General features: G+C 44.4%; 1 protein-coding gene across 1 annotated transcript; it reads left to right on the top strand.

Annotated features, from left to right (window-relative positions):
• The first annotated feature begins 1,029 nt into the window (after positions 1-1,029).
• LOC310875353 (dynactin subunit 6-like) lies at positions 1,030-13,289 on the top strand. The gene is made up of 7 exons (XM_083788558.1): positions 1,030-1,113; positions 1,519-1,583; positions 1,679-1,784; positions 9,473-9,561; positions 9,719-9,766; positions 10,897-11,039; positions 12,327-13,289. The coding sequence occupies exons 1-7, from the start codon at positions 1,079-1,081 to the stop codon at positions 12,426-12,428; spliced, it is 588 nt and encodes a 195-aa protein (XP_083644684.1). The 5' UTR covers positions 1,030-1,078; the 3' UTR covers positions 12,429-13,289.
• Positions 13,290-15,150: the final 1,861 nt, after the last annotated feature.

Raw genomic sequence — 15,150 nt, 5'->3', positions numbered from 1 at the left:
ATGGCTGCTGCACCTCTTCACTTTCATCTTGGAAGGATAATACAGGGAAAGAAAGCTTCTGTCAAGTTTCAACATTCATAATTATACACCGCTAGCGAAGCAAAATAGCGACTATAATTCGAAGCAACGACATCGGACCACCAGTTAAGCCGCCCTATACAAACTGAACCAGGCTTGCTTGTATATAGTAGTTCATCGGAATTGACGCGCACAGCCAGCTGCTTTCTCCATCCTCCTGCGCGCACTTCTGCTTCAGGACCATGCAGTTCACAGCACACGCCGAAGTATAGTCACGAATCTGCACCCATCACCTCCAAAACTCACACAAATATAGCAACGCGTTTCAGAAAACAAAATTAGGCCCGTATAGCAGTTATTGTTGCAAGCCACGAAAGTAATCGTGCAGTATATAAGAGTTGACAACTGCTCGAGGCAGTAGGCTATACACACGAGTTGTGTGTGGGCACACTGGGCAGGATTTGGTGCTGAAACCTTTCTTTCTGCGCGCACCACGCATGCAGCATCACATCACATCAGGGAGGAGCGCTTCTCATGTCATCCTCCAGAATAGATCATGTAGGCTTAATTATGTGACTGTGGCATTTTGGGTTAGCCTGACAAATAGATGAGTAGATTAGTAGGCCTATAGTTACTAGTAGACTATTGAAAATAGTAATAATTGAATATTAATTGTTTTCCTAAATTCCAAAGGTTGTTCTTTGGCTCTAAATTAGAGCCAAAGAACAGCCTTTGGAATTTAGGAATTCAAACACTCACTCCAGTCTCCTGAACATTACACCTGAAAATGAGTGGAGGTTTCCCCCTGTAGGACGAATGGGGACATTGCAGAAATGAGCTGTTCGTCGCCGTCGTCGCCATACTTTTTTCTAAAGACTGGAGTTGGTTGTAGTACAGATGTAATACAGCAGATGGCAGCAAATAGCCTGGATCAGAGCCATCTTGTTGTCAGACAAAAAACAATCAACACCGAGCTTCGCCTATACTCGCACACAGGAATAGCCTATAGGAAGGAACAACAGTCAATTGTCGATAGATCATATCATTTGTTGTTGTGAGGATGTCAGACGTCAACAAGCAAGCTGCACAGAAAAGGTACCCAATTGGTTTTATTTTATACCTTCTGTTTATTGTTTGAAATACTTAATTCCGTTTTCATTTATCTTCTCTCAAAACACAAGCTATGGAAAAAACACGGATTAATTGACATTATGTGCATGCATTCATTGTGCAGCTATTCAGGGCAGGCTATCCAGGATGCCATGACACTACAGTGACTAGTACACTATTGCAGCCCTGACCTAGAACGTCTGCAATCTTGTCATCTTGTCATGTATGCCATGTTATTGTGTTATGTAAGATCACAGACATTGTAGGGATACCACCACCATGACACTAGCCCTAGAATGTCTGATCTTATCATAAATTTCATGTTACCACACAGTGGTTGCTAGGAAACATGAATGCTGTTTAAAATATAAATGTATCTTTTTTTTACAGTGCTAAATTTGCAGCTGGAGCTGTAGTTTGTGTTGAAAGCGAAATACGAGGGGATGTGACCATTGGTGAGTTGAGTTCCAATACCAGATCATTCTGTACTCACTGCAATGCTGCAAATGCTGCCCATTGAAACAATATCTGTATTTTTCTATTTTGTTAGGAGCTAGAACTGTTGTTCACCCCAAAGCGCGAATCATAGCTGAGGCAGGCCCGATTGTTATTGGTGAAGGTAATCTGATTGAGGAGCAGGCGCTCATTATTAACAGGTAGGCCTACTGTTAGCCCCTTTCGGGACCCTACGTAAAACTTTTTTGATATTTTGTTTAGTTTTACGTTGGGTCCCTGCTCGCTAGTGTATTTTCGTATGGAAATTCCTAAATGCGGATGTGGAGATTCTCTCTAAAATAGGACCCGCGGCATGTGACGCCATTATTTTCCTTGAGTTATTCTGAATTCGGTAACTTTAAGTAGCTATACATCCCGGTGCGAATATCTCCTGTGGCGCGGAAGCCGTTAAGTATTTTTAATCTTTGTTTGACCGATTTGGTCGCTTTATTTCTTCTTGTTTGTTTACCGTTTATTGTACCGCCTCCCGGTGTGCGGTTGGCTTGTGAGGCTACGTCCCTGCCTCTGATCTGCTGTGTCATAGCTATAGCGCCACTAGCTAGCCAGATAGGCGGTACAATGAGGTGTCAATAAACAAGAAGAATCCAAGCTTCCAAATCGGGCAAACATATATTAAAAATACTTAACGGCTTCCGCGCCACAGGAGATATTCGCACCGGGATGTATAGCTACTTAAAGTTACCGAATTCAGAATAACTCAAGGAAAATAATGGCGTCACATGCCGCGGGGAGGCGTTTTAACATGTAAACATGAGCCAGTAAATGTTTTAATCAGGTGGCATGGACGACGTGGAACAGGACCCAATGCACTGGGTCGAACAAATGTCAGAAACTTCAGTAGCATTTGGGTTCTGCTTGGAGGGCTAGCCTACTGTATGCATGTCATTGTCAGTGTCACTATTACTTTAAATCGGTGTCATTCATATTCTGAAGAAAACCTGGAGAGTGACATTCAGTAATTGGCGTCGTATTATCAAAATATTGAACAAGCACAAGTCTTGCCACGGACACACTTGTACTGTGTACGGATTGGACACATTGATGATGAAGACCCTAGCCGCAATTTGCAATTCTAGATTTATTTACAATGGGTTGAATCTAGAGTTGCAACAAGCTCCATCCACTTCCTATTCATCATTTTTGGTTTGTGATCTGCTTGTCTTAAATGACGTTAAACTCACCAACATTGCAGCTGCAGTCCAAGCTTGAATTATCCTCTTTCAATCTGCCGAGCTTGTTTTTCATAAAAATCCCCCGTAGACATGTTATGAGCTACTTTCTGTCCAAAATATTCCAAGAGTGACATTCCGAGCCAGCCATTTTGTATTTTTGCAACGTGCTGTAAAACAAGATGTGAGGGGGAGTCAAATTGCGGCTAATGAAGGAGAGACAGCGAAATGCCTTCACGACTGACGACCTATGTCGCGACGTATATTTTTCCGTCGCAACGTATATTCGAGTACGTCCTGGCGTAAATATCAATTCGTCCCGGCAGAACGGACTCGTCGCGGCTATATCTACCCGTTTGCGACCTAGTAGTTTGACTATTCTTTTACGTCGCGACAGAACGGGACACGTCACGGCTATATCTACCCTTCTCGACGTAAAAGGTAATTCGTTGTGGCGTGTGTGGACTCGTCGCAACAGAACGGAACTCGTCGCGGCTATATCTACCCGTTTGCGACGTAATGGTTGACTTTGTTATATGCCCGGTGCGCGGTGCCCTGCGCGGTGCCCTGCGCTGCCCTACGCCCACCGCGTGCACCTTGCCGGTCCGCCCTGCGCCCTGTGGCCTGGCACGTGTGCACGTGTGCCAGGCCACCGCGTGCACCTTGCCGGTCCGTGGAGCCCTTCGCCGTCCCCAGGCGACCCTGCGTTCCAGAGCTGTCACATGCCCACCGAAAATAGCAGATCTACCAGCTCCTCTCCTACATACGGGATGGCCCGACCCGCGTCTGTGGACCCCTGGGGGGGTGTGTGTGTGAGCGTCTGAGCTCCTATCTGTGTGCCTCCCCCCCCCCCCCCCCCACCCCATGTGGACCCTTGCAGGGGGGGGGTCGGGGGGTCCCCCTATGCACTTTGTGTAGATGCTGCGTATCGCCTCATACTGAAAAAATTACTATTTTACGCACAGCGCAAGGCAATATGTGATTACGATCGTCCTTCTGGGGGGGGGGGGGGGGGGGCTGGCCTACACAATAGATAACCTACCCTGGCCAACACAATAGATAACCTACAAGGACATATGAATTTAATTTATATACACGGCTATATTAATTTAGCCGATCATCAAAGCTCACCGCGCTCGTATAGCGCATTGACTGTCTGTCTGTCTGTCTGTCTGTCTGTCTGTCTGTCTGTCTGTCTGTCTGTCTGTGTCTCAATGACTTGCCTTAGGCGGATAATATAGACTACAAGTACTTTATTAAAGTAAAGTAAAAGAGTGAGTTCTCATTGCGTTCTCTGCGTCGTAGCGCATGCAGATAGGCAGATAGGGGGGGGGGGGGGCAGTTCTATAGGCAAGGGCAGAAGGTTCCTATAACGACAGTGGGTGCGTGCCCACCTTAGAGTAGCCTATATATTTTAAGGCACCCGCCCCGCAACTTATTATTATTGGCTTATTATTTTGCCACCAGCGGAGTTGACGGTTGACGCCGTTGTCTAGTATAGACTATAGGCCTGTGCCAGGATGATTTTAAATAAATATGTCTCTGCGTCTCTAGAGCTATAACATATATACTGTAGCACACATCATGTGTGACACATGTGCACACACACACACACACACACACACACACACACACACACACACACACACACACACACACACACACACACACCGAGTACTAAGTATAAGTAGCACGGCTCTAAAAACATTAAATACTGCGGGAGCATTACACTAAACAAAGTTGGATTTGTACATTGCAGAAACGTAACATAACGTAAGTGTTCTTATTATTGTCCGTCTGGGTTTTATAATGCAGTGTGAGTCCGCTCCGCGATAGCCGATCTGCAAGCTCACAACGCGTTGCGCTGATTGACAGTGCACGTGCAGCAGCTACTGTATAGAATTATATTTAAGTAGGCTACTTTTTTGTGTGACGTCTGTGTGTTATTGACTTCTTGTTCCTTAATGTGCAGGTTTATCAGAGCGATATAGTGCAGCTGTGAGTGAGTAGGCCTATAGCTGCTGCTGCTGCGTCCGTGCACCAATAGAGCGACCGCGGCAGCGGCACGTATGCTTGAAATATTAAATAAAAATATGTTGGGCTTCCGGGCGTCCGTTTCTGGACTGTACCAACGGGCTTAGGGCCGGACGGTCCCTTAACTCCACGGGCCCCTATATTTTAGGCCCGTGCAGGGCTCTAGTGTGTGTGTGTGTGTGTGTGTGTGTGTGTGTGTGTGTGTGTGTGTGTGTGTGTGTGTGTGTGTGTGTGTGTGTGTCGCATGCGTGCGTAAAGTTAGTAGGCTATCAGAAGCAGCAACCATGCAGAGCTATACCAATCAGATTAAATAGGCTATATGCCTTAAACGTTTGACAAGCAATATTAAAAATACAAATCCACAAGCTCGAAAACCACCTGACGGGCCGCCCAAACGGGTCCGGGGACCCCCGGGCGGTACGGGTCACCGTGGACCCTTGGGGATCAAGGGGGGCCACGGGTGTCCACGTTTGCGGAGACGCTGCCTTCATATTAGCCTACTTAAATAACAAGCAGCTGATCTACAATTGACAATTTGACATGTCATTGCGTCGTATTCTGTCTTTCTTTCACGCACGCACGCACGCAGACATGTCACAGACCACCACATAACCATATTTGTATGGCCATATCGTTTATAGGCCTTATAGCTGAATAGCGCCGGCCGTCGGGGGTTCATTTGGTTCCAACCGTCCCATTATGGTCAACACTTATGATATGCTATTGCATTCTTCCAACTAAAGATTTAAATATTAATCTGAAAAAATGACATGGCACGGACTGGCTCAGAAAATCTCCCTGCATCATTATATCAAAACCAGGCCTATACTGAATGTAGGCAATTGAATTCCATGACTTTTGTTTCAATCAACTGAACTAGACCAATAAAATAGTAGGCTAGTATTTATGTTTTTCGTTAATAATAATGCATGCTAATTATTATTGAACGGTAAGTACGCTGGTATGTATACGCTATGGTATACACTATAAGCTTGTAGATCTGTTTATTTTAAGCATGCCGCCGCATTCTGTCAGAATCTCGTGTGTGTTATTATTGAACCATTTCATTTCATGTCTGTCTGTCTGTCTGTCTGTCTGTCTGTCTGTCTGTCTGTCTGTCTGTCTGTCTGTCTGTCGGCATCTGATCTACAAGCTCACGCATCGCAGCGGACAGCGGTTGATTATCGCTGGGCCGCAGCGGGTCTATATCGCCTAATGTATCATACAGCGAATGAAAGCAAACGTGTGTGTGTGTGTGTGTGTGTGTGTGTGTGTGTGTGTGTGTGTGTGTGTGTGTGTGTGTGTGTGTGTGTGTGTGTCGCGTGTGCGTGTGCGTGCGAACTTCATGACAGTGGTGCAGCATTACATTGTATTTTGATTTGAAATAAATAATGATGAATAGATGTCTATACTGTTGCTTGTGTGTGTGTTATGCTATAGGGTTAGCTGGAACACACGCCCTGTATGATCTGTGGTGCGCATCTACAAGCTCCAAGTGTTGCGTCCACATGCAGCGCGTTGTGAGCTTGCAGATCGTCGGTGCCCCACTATAGAGAGATGGTAGGGTAGTGCCCAAGCCTATTCCTATATGATCTGTGGCTATATTAAAGGCCTTTTATGTGATCTCACATAATGTGCGAGTCAGAGCTAACGTTACTCAATGATCATTTGCGTCTGATTGATATCACAGCACAGCGTGTGCTGAGAGAGAGAGAGAGAGAGAGGGGGGGGGGGGGGGGGGGGGGGTATGCTCCGTTCATTGGCTCTATATGCCGTGCGAGACAGGATGATTTTAAATAAATATGTCTGTCTCTGCGTCTCTAGAGCTATAACATATAGCACACATGTGTGCACATGTGATGTGTGTGCGCGCGCACACACACACACACACACACACACACACACACACACACACACACACACACACACACACACACACACACACACACACACATACACACACGAGATTCTGACTAAAATAAACAGATCTACAAGCTTATAGTGTACCTTAGCGTACATACCAGCGTACTTACCGTTCAATAATAATTAGCATGTATTATTATTAACGAAAAACATAAATACTAGCCTACTATTTTATTGGTCTATAGTTGTTTGAAACAAAATGGTTGCTGCTTCTGATTAGTTACTAACTTTATTAGACCAATTTAAAATAGTATTAGATGTTTTTCGTTAATAATAACTTATGCTAATTATTACTGAACCATTTTAGATGTTTATATTTCACCAACAGGCATGATAATGCATTTATACTGCATGGCAGAATAGGCCAGTGGCCACCGGCCGGCGCAGTACGGCACAATCACAGCTCAGTCCATTTTAATATCATAGCGCAATTCCATGTTTATATACATCTGCTGGTGGGGGGTGCTGCTATATGTTGATTGCCCATTTGTATAACACATTATATAATATAGGTGCTTGTATGGTGCGTGTATATAATAGGCCTACATTTAAATGACCACATTTAACACACACACACACACACACACACACACACACACACACACACACACACACACACACACACACACTAGAGCCCTGCACGGGCCTAAAATATAGGGGCCCGTGGAGTTAAGGGACCGTCCGGCCCTAAGCCCGTTGGTACAGTCCAGAAACGGACGCCCGGAAGCCCAACATATTTTTATTTAATATTTCATACGTGCCGCTGCCGCGGTCGCTCTATTGGTGCACGGACGCAGCAGCAGCAGCTATAGGCCTACTCACTCACAGCTGCACTATATCGCTCTGATAAACCTGCACATTAAGGAACAAGAAGTCAATAACACACAGACGTCACACAAAAAAGTAGCCTACTTAAATATAATTCTATACAGTAGCTGCTGCACGTGCACTGTCAATCAGCGCAACGCGTTGTGAGCTTGCAGATCGGCTATCGCGGAGCGGACTCACACTGCATTATAAAACCCAGACGGACAATAATAAGAACACTTACGTTATGTTACGTTTCTGCAATGTACAAATCCAACTTTGTTTAGTGTAATGCTCCCGCAGTATTTAATGTTTTTAGAGCCGTGCTACTTATACTTAGTACTCGGTGTGTGTGTGTGTGTGTGTGTGTGTGTGTGTGTGTGTGTGTGTGTGTGTGTGTGTGTGTGTGTGTGTGTGCACATGTGTCACACATGATGTGTGCTACAGTATATATGTTATAGCTCTAGAGACGCAGAGACAGAGACATATTTATTTAAAATCATCCTGGCACAGGCCTATAGTCTATACTAGACAACGGCGTCAACCGTCAACTCCGCTGGTGGCAAAATAATAAGCCAATAATAATAAGTTGCGGGGCGGGTGCCTTAAAATATATAGGCTACTCTAAGGTGGGCACGCACCCACTGTCGTTATAGGAACCTTCTGCCCTTGCCTATAGAACTGCCCCCCCCCCCCCCTATCTGCCTATCTGCATGCGCTACGACGCAGAGAACGCAATGAGAACTCACTCTTTTACTTTACTTTAATAAAGTACTTGTAGTCTATATTATCCGCCTAAGGCAAGTCATTGAGACACAGACAGACAGACAGACAGACAGACAGACAGACAGACAGACAGACAGACAGACAGACAGACAGACAGTCAATGCGCTATACGAGCGCGGTGAGCTTTGATGATCGGCTAAATTAATATAGCCGTGTATATAAATTAAATTCATATGTCCTTGTAGGTTATCTATTGTGTTGGCCAGGGTAGGTTATCTATTGTGTAGGCCAGCCCCCCCCCCCCCCCCCCCCCAGAAGGACGATCGTAATCACATATTGCCTTGCGCTGTGCGTAAAATAGTAATTTTTTCAGTATGAGGCGATACGCAGCATCTACACAAAGTGCATAGGGGGACCCCCCGACCCCCCCCCTGCAAGGGTCCACATGGGGTGGGGGGGGGGGGGGGGAGGCACACAGATAGGAGCTCAGACGCTCACACACACACCCCCCCAGGGGTCCACAGACGCGGGTCGGGCCATCCCGTATGTAGGAGAGGAGCTGGTAGATCTGCTATTTTCGGTGGGCATGTGACAGCTCTGGAACGCAGGGTCGCCTGGGGACGGCGAAGGGCTCCACGGACCGGCAAGGTGCACGCGGTGGCCTGGCACACGTGCACACGTGCCAGGCCACAGGGCGCAGGGCGGACCGGCAAGGTGCACGCGGTGGGCGTAGGGCAGCGCAGGGCACCGCGCAGGGCACCGCGCACCGGGCATATAACAAAGTCAACCATTACGTCGCAAACGGGTAGATATAGCCGCGACGAGTTCCGTTCTGTTGCGACGAGTCCACACACGCCACAACGAATTACCTTTTACGTCGAGAAGGGTAGATATAGCCGTGACGTGTCCCGTTCTGTCGCGACGTAAAAGAATAGTCAAACTACTAGGTCGCAAACGGGTAGATATAGCCGCGACGAGTCCGTTCTGCCGGGACGAATTGATATTTACGCCAGGACGTACTCGAATATACGTTGCGACGGAAAAATATACGTCGCGACATAGGTCGTCAGTCGTGAAGGCATTTCGCTCCACCTGGAATGAAGACCCCTGGTACTAGCACATGGTGCTGTAGAGACATCCATTCAACTAATATTTGTTTTTATCTCAAGTTATCCAGAAAATATCATGCCAGATACGGAGGGGATTGAGCCCAAGACGATGACAATTGGGACCAACAATGTCTTTGAAGTTGGATGTGGTATCCTTATAGGAAACTAGTGCATACATTGTCTCTAGCTTCTGTCACATGCACAATGTTATTTGTTCATAGTTTAAATATATCTTTCTTTGGATTATTTGAAAATGTATACACGTGTGCTATATGATGTTTTAAATCCTTAATGACAATTTTAAAGTGTCCCAGGCTTTGAAGATTGGAGACAACAATGTCATCGAGTCCAAAGGTAGACCGTTTTAGGACCGGAATAATCGCTAATCATTAGCCGAGAATATACGATAAGCTTGAGTTTGTAGATCGCCTATTTTTGGTGAAGAGGTTTGGGGTAGAGGGGGGGGGGGGGGGGAAAGAGCAGACCAAGTACAGACGAATCCACGCCGGCTGCACTGGGCGCGATCATAGCGGCGGAGGTCAGGTTTACTAAGTATTGAGGTTGTAAGTGTTTAAATATCAGAAAATATACAATATTAACATGAATACAACAAATTAATATAAAGATAATTATGTTTTTTTTCAATTTCTTAAAAAAAAGAAAATTATCCCACGATTTTGTAACGCATTTTTCATCCATTGTCAATTATCTAACGTAATCCTGGGCTCTACACTCCCTCCGCCAACCTGGGGAGAGCAACAGACTGACCTCATGCTTCCTTCTATGCATGAGCACCCAAGCCGCTTCTTTTCACCTGACAGGGGGGAGTTTCCCTGGTTTGGAAGTAGCGCGTGGAAGGAACACGCTATTCCAACCAGTTCCTTTAATTAACTGGTTGGAATAGTCTGTTCCTTCTGGCCAGGGGGAGGCAGTTTAGAGAGGACAGGACTACTGCATGTTTTTTGTGAGGGTACCTACCCTAGGGGACACGGGGAGAACATGCAAACTCCACGCAGAAAGGCCCTTACTTTAACCCATTCTGACCTGAGATCAGATTCATACGAGGTTTCCACCGGACACACACTGGTCTGATGAACCCATTCTGACCTGAGATCAGATTAAAAAAATGTCAGTCGCTCTTCGATTTTTCAAAAATAGCAGACCTACAAGCTCGTATCGCGCCACTCGGTGGCGCGATATGAGCTTGTAGATCTGCTATTTTTCAATAGCTAAAGCACGACATGATGCTGACACCAAAATGGGTGCCCGATCAGAATGGGTTAATCTCAATCTGCAACGCAATTGTATACAATACAGTATGTAGTGGAGATCCCTGCTTCATCTCTCTCTCAGCTAAGGGGTCTGAAAAACATTGAAGACCCCTGTTCTGAGATGAAATTGCATAATTAAATAATTTGCCATTTCTTTTTTGAAACATGTTTTAATCATACTGTACTCTACAACCATGGCCTTTCCCCACACAGCGGACCTTGGGAGAAATGTGATCCTGACCAGTGGCTGTATTGTGGGGGCGTGTTGCCAGGTCAACACATGTGAGGTCGTGTCGGAGAACACAGTCATCTATGGCTCAAACTGCTTGAGGCGGGTACAGACAGAAAAACCACAGGTGTGTCATCCTTTATTATGATCTATCCTTTGCTGCTTGGTTGCTGTCATTAAAACGTCCGCTGATAGAGCGCCAAAGTCCTGACGTCACTCGCTCATCCCCTGGTTCACGGAAGTAATTTCTCTATGGAGAATAACATGGGGTCATCTTAAAATCGTCTCATATAAGCGTTGTGGTCCAAAAATAAACAAGCTGTCTCTGCGTTATTCAGTATTTAAGTCCGACGTCATTTTGTAGTGCTACGTTACGTCCGGGTCCAAGTGGCACCAGCTCCCGTCCGCATCCCATTGTAAATAGAATATCTAAACGCGTGAATCTTTTTTAATTTACGTTATTCTTCAGAAAGGAAGCCATAGAGGGTTAAAATGGGTCTTAATGCTTCCAACTCGAGTAGAATTATTAATGTTTTGTACAAGTGTCCATGACAACAAAAATATATGATGTGGAGACAATAAAGACTATTATTATCATTATTATTGAAGGTGGCAACAGTCCATTTGCTCTGTAAAATATTTCGGGGGATATTTACAATGTGTGCAGGCTTGAGTATGTTGAATCTAGTTTGCATTAATGAGGATTTAGTTGACACAATCAAATAAAATGGCGATAGTATTCCATGTGGGGCAGACGGCCTGTCACAGCCAGATTTTGGAGAGCAGCGCAGCTTTGTTGTTGCGAGGAAAGCGGTAAAATTAGACTTTCGTGGTTGTTTTCGTCTCAGATTTAGTCCGACGGAGCGTCACAGTATAACTCCATGGGGACACAAAAGCGACACAAAAGTAGGACCCGGAAGTATCTCAGGAGGGGGCGCTCATGTCACAGCTAAAATACTGAATAGTCAGTTGTCTCTGTATCGTTTATCAGTCACTCATATATGATACAGTCTGTTTATAGAGAAAATGTGACTCATTTAGTAGCAGTACACAATAGCGTTTTCTCTGTCAGTTGATTCTTCATATCCATATGAGTGAAATGGCCGGGATGTTTATTTTTCAAACACAGTTCTTATATGAGGCGATCTAAAATCCACCTATGGGGATTACAATGCAAATAAAAAGTACATGAACCCGTGGATTTGCGCCCTCTACCGTTATTGACGTCAGACTTCGGTGCTCTATTCAGTGTTTTATGTCATCAGTAAATATAAAAACATAACAAATAGTGAGAAATATCCGATCGTTTAAGCTAAAATAGTTTGGGAACAACTAAGCTAATTTATAGAACAGAGCAAAGCGTGTCTGATGATCACTCAAACAAATGGATTCATGCTTTAATTCTGTCTTTTAGCCTCAGACTCTGCAGCTAGATTTCCTCATGAAAATTCTGCCCAACTACCACCACTTGAAGAAGACTACGAAAGGAAGCTCTACCACACCTATCAGGAACTAACTTGGGAACCAACTCGATATGCGTCATGTTTGAAACCCTCCCAAAGCACTGCTTTTGCTCTCAAAATCCAATGGTTCTCAAAAGTGGGGGGGTTCCAGCCAGGCCAGGGGGTCCTGAGCAAAATTTGTTAATGCATCGGATTCAGTTAAACCAGTTTAAACTGCCCGGACGGCTGGCTTAGCCGTCGGTGTAGGTAATCCCGTTCCCGACGACTGCATGTCACCCCCCATCTCTCTCCCCATTTCCTGTCAGTTTATCTATCTATCTATCAATGAATTGCAGAAAAAGCAAAAAAAAACTATAGCCAATCTACAAGCTCACGATGCATTGTGAGCTTGTAGTTATGCTCTTCATTTAAAAAAAAATCTTGTTTGGGGTTCCTGGCAACAAATATTTTCAAATGGGATCCTTCAATGTTTGTGAACCACGGTCATAAGGCAAGCATACTTCGACCTGCACTTTTAGCATTCCTCATAGATGTTTTTGGACCACAGTAGTTCCCTAAATCCACTAGCTTGCCTCAAGTGTTAAGGCAAGGCAAGGCAAGGCAATTTTATTTATATAGCACCTTTCATACTCAAGGCAATTCAAAGTGCTTTACAGAATAAAAACAAACACAGAGTGCAACAGTGCACTTTAAAATGAATACAGATTATAATAGATACAATTACATTACATTACAACAGATACTCCCACCTTTAATAGAAACACAGTTAATTGGGATATGCAATGTTAAATAAATACGTTTTTAAATTTGACTTAAAAACGGCTATGGTTGGGGACTTTCTAATGAAACCTGGAATGCTATTCCAGGTTTGTGGTGCATAATGGTGAAATGCTGCTTCACCATGTTTTGTTCCAGCTATCAGGTGAACTATCAGTAGGCCAGCCTCAGATGACCTAAGGGTTCTGGAGGGCTCATATGGCTTCAGCATGTCTGAGATGTACAGTAGCTGGGCCCAAAGCCACAAACAGATTTATAGTAATTTAAGTAATAACATTTTAAAATCAATTCTCTGGGACACTGGTAGCCAATGTAAGGATTTTAGGATTGGTGTAATATGGTCATAATAATAATGACAACTAAAGTACAGTAGGTACATTACACCACATGATTGTTTGGTTATCCTATGATAGAACAGTGATTCCCAACCTGTGGCTCGGGGGCCCCAGGTGGGCCGTGAGGTTATTGCAAGTGTGCCTCCAAATAATTGGCAAACTAACCAGGAACTTAAAGCAATAGGCTACTATTTTGCACAGATTCAAGCCGGAAGCCCGGAACACAATCTATTGATCACCATTTAAATAAACATGCTCTGAAAATACCCATCCATCTGATCACAACGCAGCCAAATGAATGCCGTGTTAAGTGCTCCGATGGGTGGGCCTTGAATGCTTTTGAGATTTTCAAGTTGGCCCCGATCAAAAAAAGGTTGGGAACCAATGTCATAGAGGTTTCTGTCCTATAGCTACTTGTTGTACATCTTTGCTTTATTTATTTTCCCTGATTCTTTTTGAGGGGCGCTAGCCCATCCTATGTGTGTTTGTGTTCACAGAAACATTGGCTGATTGACTGAGCAAAGTACATAATTATTGAAAATAAAGGTGCCTGTACCCAGACATACGTGTCAAGAGCCGCCAAGAAAGTGCCTAGAGCCATTCTAGTACTTTCTCAATGTAATTATGTTATCACGTGCTTATACTATGTTCTTATACTTTGTTTTTATACTTTGTCTACTGTGAAGCACTTTGGTCGATTTCGGTTGTGTAAATGTGCTATATAAATTAAGGTTGATTGAGACGTCTCTTCCGTGTTTTTAACCAGCTGGTGGATGGAGATTAAGCTTGTGTTGCGGCATCAACTTATTGCAAGTGTTTCAAAACCCGGAAGAGATGCCTGGACTAGTCTCTTTCTTGACGCCTTTTGACGCTTATGTCTGGAATGTACCCATTGAGGCCAGTAAAGTGAAGACGCCAAAAGTGATCGGCCCGGAATGACTTTTGTGATTATTTGATTGGCTGAGCATGGAATGTGATGTATGATGACAAGAGCGCCCCTCACTTCACACGAGTGTTAATTCTGAAATAAATATAGCCAAATAAAAACAACCACATGCCCATTGTGTTTCATATGGAATCCACTAAGAGGGGCTATTGTGCAATGATTTCACAAAATATACAGTATCCAGGCTTTACAAAAGACAATTGTCTGGTTGGTTGACTCAAGATATCCTCTTCAAACAGAATAGAATTTGTACCAAAGTATAACAACCAAACACTTGGACAGTAAAAAAAAACCATCACATCCAGAGTTGCACAATTCCCTTTTATATATTATTATTATTGTGAATATTATTGTTCTTGCAACAAATCGGTACAGCATATCCTGTAAATACTGAAAGTATTAAACATGTTTTTTTTTACAGCAGTAATGAAATGGATCTTTATTGTGCCAAAGAGCCAACATCTTCTGATTGTGTGAGTTGATGGGCTGCTGTCGTCCTCCCACAAGGACTTGCCAACAGGGAGGTGTAGAGAGTGCTAGGGAGGCGGGGGCTGTAATCCCTTAAGAGTGCACTTTTGGACAAAAATAGCAGATCTACAAGCTCTCAACGCGTCGCAGAGCAATTCTCCTGAATGCTGCCTTCCGGTATGGCATGGAAAGAAGGGGCATGTGCATTTCTTTAACCATGCTGCATTCGTGGTCTGGAGAGGGCAGTAG

This window comes from Protomyctophum parallelum (genome assembly GCF_964188405.1).
Source record: "Protomyctophum parallelum genome assembly, chromosome: 18".
Classification (NCBI taxonomy): Eukaryota; Metazoa; Chordata; class Actinopteri; order Myctophiformes; family Myctophidae; genus Protomyctophum; species Protomyctophum parallelum.
Note: the sequence above shows the minus strand (reverse complement) of the source record. Positions and strands in the feature narration are given on the sequence as shown.